The sequence below is a fragment of the Carettochelys insculpta genome, chromosome 3, assembly GCF_033958435.1.
Source record: "Carettochelys insculpta isolate YL-2023 chromosome 3, ASM3395843v1, whole genome shotgun sequence".
NCBI classification, from domain to species: Eukaryota; Metazoa; Chordata; order Testudines; family Carettochelyidae; genus Carettochelys; species Carettochelys insculpta.
This window is the reverse complement of record NC_134139.1, coordinates 75,054,628-75,068,724: the sequence shown is the minus strand read 5'-3', so window position 1 is coordinate 75,068,724 and position 14,097 is coordinate 75,054,628. Positions and strand designations below refer to the sequence as shown.

General features: G+C 44.5%; 1 protein-coding gene across 3 annotated transcripts in view; it reads right to left on the bottom strand.

The window, feature by feature from the left end:
* Positions 1–14,097, bottom strand: part of ARID4B (AT-rich interaction domain 4B) — a 184,952-nt gene that overhangs the window by 122,327 nt on the left and 48,528 nt on the right. For all 3 annotated transcript variants that reach the window (XM_074990133.1, XM_074990132.1, XM_074990134.1), the window contains exons 4-5: positions 5,731–5,796; positions 2,898–2,988 (exon numbers count right to left, since the gene is read on the bottom strand). In XM_074990133.1, coding sequence (XP_074846234.1) covers positions 2,898–2,988; positions 5,731–5,796 — 157 coding nt within the window. The remainder of the gene's footprint in view (positions 1–2,897; positions 2,989–5,730; positions 5,797–14,097) is intronic.

The following is a 14,097-nucleotide window of genomic DNA, read 5'->3' as shown; positions in this document are numbered from 1 at the left end:
ATTTCTTACAGTGGTAATATAACTGGACCCAAAGCTAGGAATGCTACTTATTATTTTGGTAACAAAGGATCATAACCACAACCAAAATAGTTATACTGATTCAAAGCCTAAATGTAGGTGAAGAAAACCGGCATACCTTTAAATTGTCCTCATACTGCTTAGTTATTGCAGAACACACAGTTTTCAAGTGGCTTCCAAACTGATGATTTTATGAAGAGTAAGCCACAAATTAAACTAATTTTTAATGTTTAACAATGTGCTGTATAACTGGTTCCATGCTTACTGTTTGCTAAGTGAACCTTTCAGCAGAGCAATTTGTGAGCAAGGTCACTCTTTGAATTAGTGATGGGCGCTCATGTAAATTTAGAGAAACTTGCTGAATAAGGAAACTAAGCATTATGGAGTCTTATTTGAGAAACAAACAGCCAGCTCTTAAGCAGTAAGATACACAGATATTGGTATCTCCAAAATTACTTTCAGTATTACCTCCATTCACATCTGATAAAGTATATTCCTAATCATCTGTTGCTAAGAAAGTCAGTTTACTCCAGAACTACATTAGACATGGCAGCTGTGATACTTTCACTGATTTTACAAGATGGACATGATCCTATCTCATAAGCATAGTATCTACAATCATATCTTTAGGTCAGCTCTTTCCTCTCTTCTTTACTTCCACCATCCCTTTTTTCCCCAGGTTAAATCTTTGACAGATGCACATATAACTCTGCATATCAAACAGCAACTCCTTGTGCCAATTTCCTTCACCATTTACCTTGTATCTATTTCTACAACACTTACACTGGTGAACTGGTTTCAAACATTTGTCACACCACGTTTAGAATTCTATCTAAATTTCAGAATATAATGAAGTGTGCATCTTTATTACATGTGCATATACTACTTTTCCACCACCTTCCATGCTCACTAGCTCCCACATCCACTGAAATATTGATTGCAGAAATCAGTGCCACACCTTTCTCCATTCTTCTTCCCCTTCCCACCTTTCCATTCTATTTTGGCCTCTATTTCGTCCCCTACCTTACTTTCTTATTCTATCAGATAATTTCTCAGTAGCAATATCTATGTGGAACAACCTACTCATCTTACAAGCTCTCAATTTCTTTTAAAATAGAACTACCATTCCACTCGGAAATCACGTAGCACAAACTTCCTGAGTTAGTCCTCATCTGCCAGCTCTCCAGCATCAGTTTACAACTAGCAACTCTTAATAATAAATGGGCACATTAGCTAGTATTTTTCTTTACCCATAACGGCAGCTGATGATGTGCATGACTGTCTTATATGCCCCAATGTGTAACAGATCTGTTTATCAGTTAGGAAATGTTAGAGGTCATGGATCCCAAAATAAGCTTATTTTAGATCAGTCCAAAACATGACCCATGCACAAGATTCCCACACCTATACTAGACAGTGTGATGGGAGAGTAACTGACAAGGAAAGCACGAAAACCCCCCTGCACATCAGAGGAAGTCAGTCTCCCCACAATTTCTTTGTATTATGAAGCTCAGGGAAGAGAGAACAAGATTCTCAACACACACACACTCTCTCTCTCTCAACTAATGGAATTGTCCCCCATATTCAGGGTTGTGTTAAAGAGAATATTAGTTCCTGAGACCCAAAACACTGGTTTCCTGTTTATTCTTCTACCTTTCATAGACTGGTTCATATGCCATGGAAACAGCACTGAAAAGCCTGGTCCATCTGAACTGGGTATATGGAAAGCAAGCTTTGCTAGGGTACTTGGAATAAGCCTTCAGAAAAATGTTTTAGGACTTGATTAGATAATGGAAATAACTAAAGGAAGAGTCAGCATTGTTAATTGTTTGTTTACAGGCATTATGATAACTTTTATCTTTATTTGTTCTAAACTACAGGAAAATAAGTCCTGTAAACTGTTACTGAAGTTGTGATAACACTTAAATCACCATGGCCATGTTTCCACTTAGAGAAAACTTCGAATAAGGGGATTTTGAAGTTAGCAGAGTCCTTTTGAAAAGGACTCCTGCCTGGACGACCCACACGGGAGCAAAAAGCGGCAATTTCAAAGTGCCATGGCTGGTGGCATGCTAATGAGGCACTATATATGCACTTCAGCACCTCATTAGTATTCTTCGATTTGGCCATTAGCATGGCCATTTTGAAGCTCTCTCTAAGTGTAGACATAGCCCATGACTTATTTCTAACTACTGTCAAAAGTAGGTGCAATACAATATATTAGATATTTTAGACTGTACACCAACATTACTCATACAAGGACCTAAGTACCACATCTAAAATGAAAATATCTAGCACAATTTATCAGTGTAACTATATTGGATTCTTATTCTGATTAAGCCAACCTATACATGTACCACAGCTTGAAAACTGCTTTTCTAGACTAATAAAGCATGCATATCTTGTTAGGGATCTCATTTTTTAGAGCAAATCTCTTTAAATACAAGATAACTCAAATTTGACTATCTTTGACTGCTCATCTAGTGTTTACCTATTTGCTATTTAGAAGTATTCTAGTGGGTAGTACTCTATATGCTGCTAATCCTGCAAAGATTTACACATACGCTTAATTTTACACAGTTCCATCAACTTCAAATGGACTACCTGCAGTACATAAAGTATGAGTTTCACTCTGTCCATATACTAGTATCAGATCATCTCAACAAAAGTAAATAGCACAGGGAATACTGGGAAAAAACTTCCTTTACAGATACAAAGACTCACTTTTATTAAGTACTACTCAGTGAGAATATTCTCTAAATATATTTGTAGTCAAAGCAATTTCTAAATTTAAAACAAATGAAATATTGCTAATATTTGGAAAATATTTTCTGGGACATTCTTTCCTCTTGGAGGAGATAATTGTGCACTTCTCTTACCTACAGTATACCAACTTGCATCTGTTAATTTGTTGATGACAGCTTCTTGGTAAGTTCCATCTGGATTCTTTACTTCTACAACAGATCCTACCTAAAAAAAAGTAAAAACTACTTAACTTCTGAGAATTTTCAAAAAAGATAATTTATCTGAATTAGCACTGTAAAAAGCATTTTAAACCAGAAAATCTTAATTAGGTTATGATATAATTACTTTATCCAGAACAGGAGCAACCTCGTGTTCCTTAGGTGCACTGAATTTCTACAGTTCTACACAGTTAAATATGATTTACCCTAGCTCAAATTATATCTGTAAAATCTGTTACTTTATTATTCAAAATCAATCCAGATTACTTGGTATATTTCATTCTTTGCTACAACAGGTGGGGTATAAGAACCGATTTGAGTCATGTCACTCTCTTGTACTACAGGTTGCCCGTTCAAATCATCTGCTCAGGTTTTTTCCAAAACAACAGTAACTAAAACCAGAACCAAATCAAATTTCTTAGGCTATCAGGTATGCACTGTATGCTCATAACCCCTTTGCCTCCAGAGGAAGGAGGCATTATGAAGATTAAAAGACTGACACCTCTACAAACCTATCCTCTCCACTATTACTTACAGAAGACAAATCACATCAGCCATTTTCACTTTGCAGCTGTCTTCAACACTGTCCTACTATTCATGCCTTTTATCCACTTTAATTTTTCCCTTTTCTAGCCTATCTACTTCTGTATTTTGTTGAACAATGAGAGGGATGTGTAGGCTCCATGTGTTAGGAGAAAAAAAAGTTTTCCTTTCACCATACAAACTACGCTGATTTGGAAAATCTAAGGCAGTAGGATCTTCTCTCTCACACACACAGCAAGAGACCAAGAGAGAGAGCTGTCACTAAAGGCTTTCAGAGGAAGATTATCTAAATATCTGAATTAGCCTGTGAAACCTAAAAGTCCCTATAAACTACCTTACGCTGAAATATTAAAGCTGAAAATATGTGACTGATGTGTATTTTATATTTTGCTAAATTCTTGCACTTAATATTTGGCAAGTGGTCATAGTTGTACCTCTTACAAAAGTCCCACCTCTATAACAACATTCACCTCCACAGAAGTCTTTACTTCTAGTAACAACTGAGTAAAATGACTCAATAAAACAGTCATCAACATCCATTTCTTTAAATTGCTTGTCTGTGGCACTTGACATATCTTGTAGCACTGCTCATTTTTTAAAATTTCAAAAACAGCAAGAGTCCTGTGGCACCTTATAGACTAACGAATTTTGGAGCATAAGCTTTTGTGGGCAAAGACTCGCTTCAACAGATGCACGAGTGGGGGTTCCAGAGGAGGGTGCAAATTTATAGGCTCATGTAAAGGAGAGCATCCTAGTCAAGAGAAGGGCCAGCGTTGACAAGGTAAATTCAGACAAGGAGGATGTGATCCATTATCAGCAACTAATGTGGAGGTGTGAACATCAAAAGAAGAGAAACTGCTTTTGTAATTGGCCAAGCACTCCCAGTTTCTGTTCATTGATGGTTGATGATGTCAATTAAAATTGCACATTAAATTAAAAATTAAAATTTCAGTTGATCAATACATCATATTCATCTAGGATTACTGGATTACTGGCCTGGGTAGGTCCCCTTGCAAGGCTGATGATCATGATATGATCTTTGGTAAACTGTTTGCATGTATAATTTCTGAATTTTCTTTAGCCAGGAAGCTAGCTAGTTTGATGACATCCAGCCATTGAACAGTATTCTGAAACATCTGCAATGTTTAAAAACATTCAAACCTTTTGACACATCAATTCTCAATTCTGGCTCAGTGTATATGTGCACAAAGCTTCAAACAACAGTTACAACATAAACATGTTAATCTTAGTTCTTGGCATACTGGCAGGACCTAACCATATTAAAAACTGTGAGTGAACATTATTTACTTTCAGAATCTAGAGAGCACTTAGGGCTAAACTAAACAAAGTTGAAATGGATACTAAAATCTGAAGGACTGGTTTAAACTAGTGGAAATGCCTGTGGATACTAAAAGCAGTTTCATATTGACTTACTGAGTTAACACACTCTTGATCTGGTAAATCAACATAAACAACGGTTAATTTTTTTCCAAAAGTGTCCACATGGGCATTTGCACTAATTTAACTAAAACAGTCTTAACAGCTAAACCAGTGCAGCTTTGTTTGGATAAAGTTTTTGCAAAGCATGAAGTGGGGAGCTAACAGGTGAGGCTCTAAGATTTTTCCAGGGAAACCAGGACATCTCTTATGTTCATCAGGAACCCACATAAAAAAGGAAAACAAGTGAGTGATTTGAGAATTACTCCACTCATGTTAGGAAGGCACCAAAATCTATGCAAGCTGGTCAAAAAAAGATCTGTAACTAAGAACTTAAATTGAGGAACCAGGTTTGTTTTCTCCCCTTGTCGTAGGGTGGAAATCTTAAATGAATCAGCTATAAACTACTTTATTTCAGAGTGGTGGCCTGTTTCTGGTTAGCCTTATCCTTGTGGTTAGCAGGGAATCTGCAAAAGAAATTACCCTTACACTTTGTCATTCTAACCAGAAAGTGCTGGCCTTTGCTTTTTGCAACAGGCAATGCAACCGATTTAGGCCATGGCTGGACAGTATGTCCAGACCAGCCACAGATTTCCATATCATACCCTACATATTTAAAAACTCTAAATTCTAATCCCTGTAGAAAGATTTCTAGCTGGCTAACAGGTATTCCCCAAAAGCAAAATAGTTATACCAATTTAAGGCTATACTAGCAACAAATTTTGATAACAAATTACTTGGAATTATACTGAAATACAAAAAAGTGTACCTTTAATGGGCCCTTTATGTGGTCATCCTGCACTTCCACTGTCGAAGAATCATGTCTAAATGTTACCTAGAAAACACAATTCAACAATCACTTGATCCATTTGAGCAGCATAACTACATGAAAGCACAAGCTTCCTTTTTCTCTAATTCTCATCTTGCTTTCAACTAGTTTCCTGTAGCTGTTCTATTTGCTGAAGCTCTGTCATGCAGGTTTTTTGTTTTACAGGATAACTTTTAACTTATACACAGTTTGTTTGTTTTTTCCAAATTACCTTACTTCAGGGGAAAAAATGTAAAAAACACCACCCTTTTGCATAAAGATCTGAACTGATGCAATTGAAAATGGTTGATCAGACAAATAAGTAGATAAAGCCATCCTTTATCTCAAAACAGTCCTCAAAAACAATGGTTCTAATTAAAATTTATAACAAAAACAAAAAAAACAAAAAACAACACAACTTCAAATTGTAACCTTGGCCTCAGTTTGTGGCTTTACAATCTCTTCTGTTTTTGGTTTTTCCCTTTCCCCACTGTTCAGTGAAAGACACCTAAAACGAGATGCTGTCAAATGCACAAAATGAACAAGCTAAACAGAATTCTCTACCCTCTCAACGGGTGACCTTATGTGTTACTTGTAACAGTAGGTTACATTGTCATTCCTTTAAAAATACATACCACACAGATGTCTTGGAGGATTATTTGGGTGTACAGCAACAATGATCCATTCTATGCACGCATTCATTAATTGGTCAGAGAAAAGGTCTTTGGTAAGCCAGAATTAATTTTTGGGGTGCGTATCAGAATCAGAAGCACTGCAGTTTTCTTAATCGCAAACATTTAGACTTTATGAAGCACAGAAATGCACAGTCCAGGGGAATCAAACAACTTTGCATTCTGACTCTTCTCTTCTCACTAAGTGCCACTGGAGGGCAGGTTTACACTAAGCATTCCTATATTCACATCACACATACTACTACAATAATCTTTGTACAAGATATGCCTTGAGGTATCATTTAAAACAGGGATGGGGAACCTTTTTTGGGTTGGGGACTACTGACCCACAGGGCCACACAAATGAGAAAATGAGAAGCAAAAGAAAAAAAACCACCACCACCACTTCTGTTATTCTTAAGCTCTGGGGTGGGGCCAAAATTCAGGGTTCAACGTGGAAGGGGGCTTGGGGTATGCAATCTAGGCAGGAGGGAGGTGAGGGGTCTAAGTGGAAGTGGGGTGCAGAAGCAGGCTGGAAACGGGTCTGAGTGATGGGAGGGTGTCTACTGGTACAGCTCCCCCACCGCTCCCAGGCATCCCTCTCTCCCCACTGCTCCTCTGGTTGGCCAGAATTGTGGCTAGTTAGAATGGTAGAGGAAAATCCTCTCCAGGCAGTGCTGTACTGCTGTTCCCACAGCCAGGGGTGGGAGAAGAACAGAATGCAGATCCTAGAGCTGCTTTCTGTCCCCATCAGACAGAGCCCCTGGGCTGGATCCAGCCTTGGCTTGCCTGAATCCAGAGAGTGAGGCTCATTGAGACACACCCCCAATCCTGCTGTGGGCCAGATACTGAAGAGGGGAGCCCTGAGTCTTGGGGGTGTGGATCCAGACAAGCTGCCCGCTGAATCCAGTCAGTGGGCTCCCTATTCCTGATTTAAAGCTAGTAACTCAGTGATAATTAGTATTTCTTGCATAATGTGTGTCTACACTGTAGGTATTTAGAGGTATGAACACGTGCTAGAATAATGACTGAAGTTTGTACTAAACAAGACATGCCAGGAGGAGCTGGTAAACGGTCTGCACTAGACAAGGAAACGGAGTATCCCCACCAGTGAGTTACTTCCAAAGTACTCTGAAAGACCACAAGAATGTACTTTCTCACCGCCTCAGCAAATCCATCAAGCTAACAATGGATTGAAGCACACACCATACTAAACAAATGGGGCAAAAGACTGAATGGTGTCTGCACCTAGAAAGGGAGAGAGAAGTTTGGTCTAGGTTTTGCTTTACAAAGATGATGCTGGAAAGATTTACTAGTTTATAAAAACAGTAGGTGTACCTCAGCTGATAAGCAACTGAATCATCAGACTATACATAGTAGCTGGGTCTACACTAAAAAGTTTGTCAACAGAAAAAGCCGTTTGTTGATAAAACTATGGAACATCCACACTACAAATATGTTGACAGAGTCTCAAGAGAATGCAACACAGAAGTTTTCCTGGCAGAGTTCTGTCTTGATTGTACAAGGCACAGTAAAAATGTAATGCAGATGCTCTTCTGTCAACAGAGGAGTCCTCCATGGATCCAGGAGACACTCCATACGCTACCAGCAGAGCTCTATGCTCTGCTCCTCCAGCTAGCCTTTAAGGTACAGGAGCCCTGGAAATCCCATGTCAGGGAGTAAGAAGCACAGGAACAGCCCAGCCAGCATGTGTCTTCAGCCTGCTCATACTACTCCCTGCGCCACTCCACAGCAATGGTAGCTGTCCAGCCCACCAGGGAGCAGGGAGAGATAGCCCAGGACACACCCCCAGCCAGGAGGAGGTGTGCCCTGCCCTGGACGAGCCCCGAGGTTAGAGACCTAATCAGCATCTGGGCTGAGGAGATGGTCCTGCGGGACCCAGATGCCAAAAGGAGGAATGCCACCCCATTCCAAGCTCTGACCATACCGTACATAGTTCGGCACCACTGCACTTTGTAAACAATTCTTTTTCTGGCTTTTTTGCACACACATTCATCAGTTAAAAATCAAGGATTATTTGTTCACAACCCATATCTCTAGTTATTGGAGAGGAGCTGTGGAGGGATGGGTGGGCAAAGGGAGGGGCCAAGGTGGGGACAGGTTGGGGCAGTGGGCCTGAAACCCCCACAGGGGCTGTCCCAGAGGGGGAAAGGGTTATTGGGGTCTCTGGGAGAATCTCTCCCGCAGAGCCACTTGGATGCACAACCCATCTCGGTGGGCCTAGTGAATGGAGGCTGTGCCAAGGTCCTTATAGGCGCAGCCAGCAGGCCGGCCTCCTGGTGGGAGCAAGGCCTCCCTCTTCACCTCCAGAAGATTGTGGAGGGCACACCAGGCCCTCACAACTCAGTGTACATTGCCTTCCCCCACCTCCAGGCGTGTGAGCAAACAATGGAACCGGGCCTTCAGATGGCCGAAGGCACGCTCCATGAGCAAACAGGCTCAATTGAGGCATGCATTAAAAGAGTTCACGGGTGGAGTCCAGGTGTCCAGTATAGGGCCGCATGAGCCAGGGCATTAGAGGGTAGGCAGCGTGCTCCACCATGCAGAGAGGCATGTCCACGTCCCCGAGGGCCAGCTCCCGGCAGCAAACAAAGGCATCCTCTGCCATTCTCCAGAAGAGTCTGGAGTTCCGGAACACCCTTGCATCATGTGCCTGGCCAGCCCCTCCGACACACACATTGATGAAGTGCCAGCAGTGGTCCACCAGGGCCTACAGCACGATTTAGTGGTAACCCTTACTATTGATAAAACATGCCGCACTGTGGTCTGGGGCACAGATGGGAATATGAGTCCTGTCCATGGTCCCGAAGCAGTTAGAGAACTCCAGGGCCTTGAATCCAGCCACTGCAGTGTCTACATCGTCCAGGCAGATGAGCCTCCACAGCAGCAGAGAACTGATGGCCCTCATGACCTTCGAGGGAAGACGGGGAGGCACATGGGTGAGGGTCTGGAGTAGTTGGGCCCTTGGCCCCGCGGTGGTCCCCATCCCCTTCAGCCCATCCCGGCCCTTCAGGCTCCCTCCTGGGATGTCGCCCCCATGCAGCAGGGCTGTGAGCTGCGGGGCAGCATGGTCCCCTTAGGACAGGGCTTCCCTCCTTCCCATTGCCCCCATCACTCCTACACGCCGGGACCCCTCACCCCCCTGGGAGGGCCTGCAAGCCCAGAAGCACCATACTTGCATGCGGATGGCACTGACAGTGGACATCCCCAAGCCAAACTGGTTCCCAGCGAATCTGTAGCTGTCAGGGGTAGCCAGCTTCCAGAGGGCAATGGCTACCCTCCTCTTCTCCCGGGGGATGGTGAGCTGGAGGTGGGTGTCCTCCCTGTGGAGGGAAGCGGCAAGCGAGGCACACAGCTCCAGAAAGGTGTCTTTCTGCATGCAGAAATTCTGGAGCCAGTGCTGGTCATCCCACTTGCCCATCAACAGCTGGTCCCACCAGTCTGAGCTGGTGGTGTAGCACTAGACATGCCTGATGACTCGAGGGCATGGTTGCCGTTGCAGCAAGGCAGCAGTGACAATGACTTCCTCCTCATGGGAGGGGTCAAGCTCATCCCTCCTCCTCTGGAGGAGAAGGATGGCAGGGATGACATGCTGCAGAAGCTGCAGCAGCCCTGGTGTGGCCAGCGCAAGTCCGGAAGCTGCTCTGGCATCATAGCTAAATGGAAAGTCTTAAGTCTTTCTCAGTAAGCCCGGGAGCCCTGCAGTGGCTTTGCTATCCCTCCAAGAAGTATGCAAGCATTGGCACGAGCAGGGAATGTGGCCCAGGGGAGGTCCTTCAAGGGTTCAGTCCCCATGCAACCCCGACTTCTGGGTCATCAGAACCCGCTCTGTTGACAAAGCGGTCAGGGTGTGCAGATGCTCTCTGCAACAGTGAGAATCAACAAGTGGAGCCTGTATTAGGTGTGGACATGTTCTGTAGACAGAGGTTCTGTTGGGAAATATCTGTCCACAGTATCTTCTGTTGACAGAACTCTGTAGTGTAGACACAGCTTGTGATAATAGAGTAATATTGTAGACATAATATTAGACAATATTCTTCTGACAACCTATGGAATGCTGATGATTAATACTGTGAATTGTATGTATTAACACAGTATAAAAAATTATGCACAGTATTCCCAGGCAAAAGAGAAGGCAGCTATTTGCCTGTGTCTTATATAAATTAACAGGGTGGCATCAAACAACGGGATCTCCATTTATCTTCAGGAGATGGGATGCCCACAGAAAGTTAAAAAATAGCAGATTATCATGCCTCTTGAAAAAATGTAACTGAACTTTGGAAGACAAGACCAAAGCAATCTTTGGCTTCCATCGTTAGACAGATACACGGGAGTAGAACTCTTACAACCTGAGAAAGGTGAGTCTTTCAACCAAAGGTGAGATGAAGTCTCTGGAACTGAATACAGATGAAAAACCTGTTCAGGCAAACATATTTTCAAATAGAATGACAAGGCAAGACAGCTCCCTGTGCTTTTGTGGAACTTTCTGACTGAAATTCAGCCAGGACTTGGAAAGAAGACAGGTGAGAGAAGCCAACTTGAACAAAGCCCTTACCTTAGTAGATTAACCTTTAAACTTTTAGGTGCATGTTTTCACTTTTTCTGAGGACAGGGTAAGGACATAACCCTTTCTAACTTTATTCATTTTACTTGGCATCACTTCACATATGACCTGTTAAAGAGAAGTTACTCACCTGTAGTAACAATGGTTCTTCGAGATGTGTCCCCGTGGGTGCTCCACAATAGGTGTTGGGCTCGCCCGGCGCCGCAGATCGGAATTCTTCTAGCAGTTTCTATTGGATCGCGCATGCGCCGACACGCGCCACTCCCTTGAATGCCCCCAGCCATGTGCGCGATACGGTCCCCGCCAGCTCCTTGACCAACCGACTCGTATGCTCCTGAAAAACACCAGACAGAGATTCCGAAGCGGGTAGGATGGGCGGGTGGTGGAGCACCCACGGGGACACATCTCGAAGAACCATCGTTACTACAGGTGAGTAACTTCTCTTTCTTCTTCGAGTGGTCCCCGTGGGTGCTCCACAATAGGTGACTACTCAGCAGTAACCCAAGTAAGGAGGTGGGTAATCAATTCATGTGCAGCTTGCCCCCGAGAGGACTGCTGTTGACAGATGGGTATCCTCCTCGAATACCCAATGTAGCGCATAATGCTTGGCGAAGGTGTCATAGGATGACCAGGTCGCCGCTCTACAGATGTCTTTTAACGCGATGCCCTTGAAGAAGGCTGTTGACGCCGCCACCGCCCTGGTGGAGTGAGCCTAGGCGGGGCCAGCAAAGGGGTCTTTCGAAGCTTGTAGCACATTTTTATACAGGACACGATGCGCTTTGAAATTCTCTGTGAAGAGAGACCTTCCCCTTTTGACCTGGGAGCGAGAGACACTAGAAGCCTGTCCGTTTTCCGGAAGGACTTAGTTCTGTCTATGTAGAAGGCCAACGCCCTTCTCACGTCTAGGAGATGCAGGCGCGCTGAGGCTTCGGGTAAAACGATAGTAAAACTATTGGTTCATTAAGATGGAACTCAGAAGAAACTTTTGGAATGAAGGCTCGGTGTAACCGTATGGTTACCGCCTCCTTTGAGAATACTGTGCAGGGCGGTGTTGCCATCACTGCTGCGAGCTCGCTCACCCTGCGGGCTGACGTAATCGCAAGAAGGAAGGTTGTTTTCATCGTAAGGAGTTGGAGGGGTACCGTGGCTAATGGTTCGAAGGGTGGTCCCAATAGCGTGCTGAGCACCAAGTCCAAACTCCACGACAGCGGAAGCAGTTTTCGAAGTGGGTAAAGGTTTACCAGCCCCTTCAAGAACCTTGTGACGATAGGATGGGCGAATACAGTGGGCCCTTCCTCTGTATGCCGAAAAGATGATATAGCAGCGAGATGGACCTTTAGCGAGGATAGAGAAAGCCCATCTTGTTTGAGGTCCAATAGGTATTCTAGTATTACGGTTATAGGAACGTCAAGGGGAGCTAACTGCTTGGCAGAACACCAGGCTGTGAATCGAGTCCATTTCTGTTTATAAGTCCTCCTGGTGGAGGTCCTTCGGCTACACTTCAGCACTTGCTGTACTCTCTCCGTACACGTGCTCTCTAAGGCGCTGAGCCATGGATTAACCATGCTTGTAGGCGTAGTACCTGAGGGTGTGGGTGCACTATGGACCCCTAAGCCTGCGTGAGTAAGTCCAGCGCCACCGGTAGGGGAAGTGGTGGACGATCCGACATGCACAGAAGCAAGGGAAACCATTGTTGCCGGTCCCAAGTTGGGACTATGAGTATCATGCGAGCTCTCTCCCTTCTGGCTTTCTGCAGAACCTTGTGGATAAGCATTGGGGGAAACGCGTAGAGTAGAGGGCCCTTCCATAAAATCATTAATGCGACCCCCAGGGACTCCCGCCCTATTCCTGCTCTGGAGCAGTACTGGGGGCACTTCTTGTTGTACTGGGTGGCAAACAAATCGACTTGGGGAAACCCTCATGTACGAAATACGCGCCATAGCAGGTCGGAGTGGATCTGCCATTCGTGCGTGAGTGCGAAACGCCTGCTCAGCTAATCTGCCTTCACGTTGTGAGCACCCGGCAAGTACGAGGCTTTCAACGTTATATTGTTGGCAATGCACCAGTTCCACAATCGGACTGCTTCCGCACATAACGCACAGGATCGTGCCCCTCCTTGTCGACTGATGTTGAACATAGTGGAGGTATTGTCGGTATTGATCCTGACTACTTTGCCATGCAGGTAATCTCGAAAATGTCTGCATGCACTGAACACTGCTCTGAGCTCCAGTATGTTTATGTGCAGTGTCTGTTCCACAGGGGACCATAGCCCTTGCGTCACCTTGCTGCCAATGTGTGCTCCCCATCCTATGTGGGATGCATCGGTAGTGAGAAAGATAGAAATTTGTGGTTGGTGAAAAGGCACCCCCACTAGCAGATTCTTGGGATTTTCCCACCACGCTAGGGATCTGCGCACCTCTGTCGTGGGCGACACTACCTTGTGGACAGTTTGGGATGCCGGTTTGTAAACACTCGCCAGCCAATGCTGCAGGCTTCGCATGTGTAACCTGGCATTCTGTACCACAAACGTCGCTGCCGCCGTGTGCCCCAACAGCTGCAGGCACGTTAGGACCGGCACCGTGGGGCTGTACGTCATGACTTGCACCAGTGAGTTGATGGCGTGGAAGCGGGTGTCGGGCAGGTATACTCTTGGTATGATAGAGTTTATGCATGCCCCTATGAACTCTATATCTTGTGTGGGTTCGGTCTTTGACTTTGCGAGGTTGATAACTAGGCCCAGCGAAGTAAACGTGTCCACGGTGACGCGTATCATGCGTAAGACCTCTGCCTTTGAGGCCCCTTTCAGCAGGCAGTCGTCCAGATATGGGAAAATAAACACCCCCTGTCTGTGCAGTTAGGCTGATACCACTGCCAGGGTTTTGGTAAAGACTCTGGGAGCCGAGGATAGGCCGAACGGAAGAAATCTGTACTGGAAATGCTCCCTGCCAACCGTGAAGCGGAGGAAGCGTCTGTGTGCTGGGTGGATTGTTGTATGAAAGTAAGCATCTTGTAAGTCAAGTGCTGCAAACCAGTCTCCATCGTCCAGTGCCATAAGTATGGAGGCAACTGTGA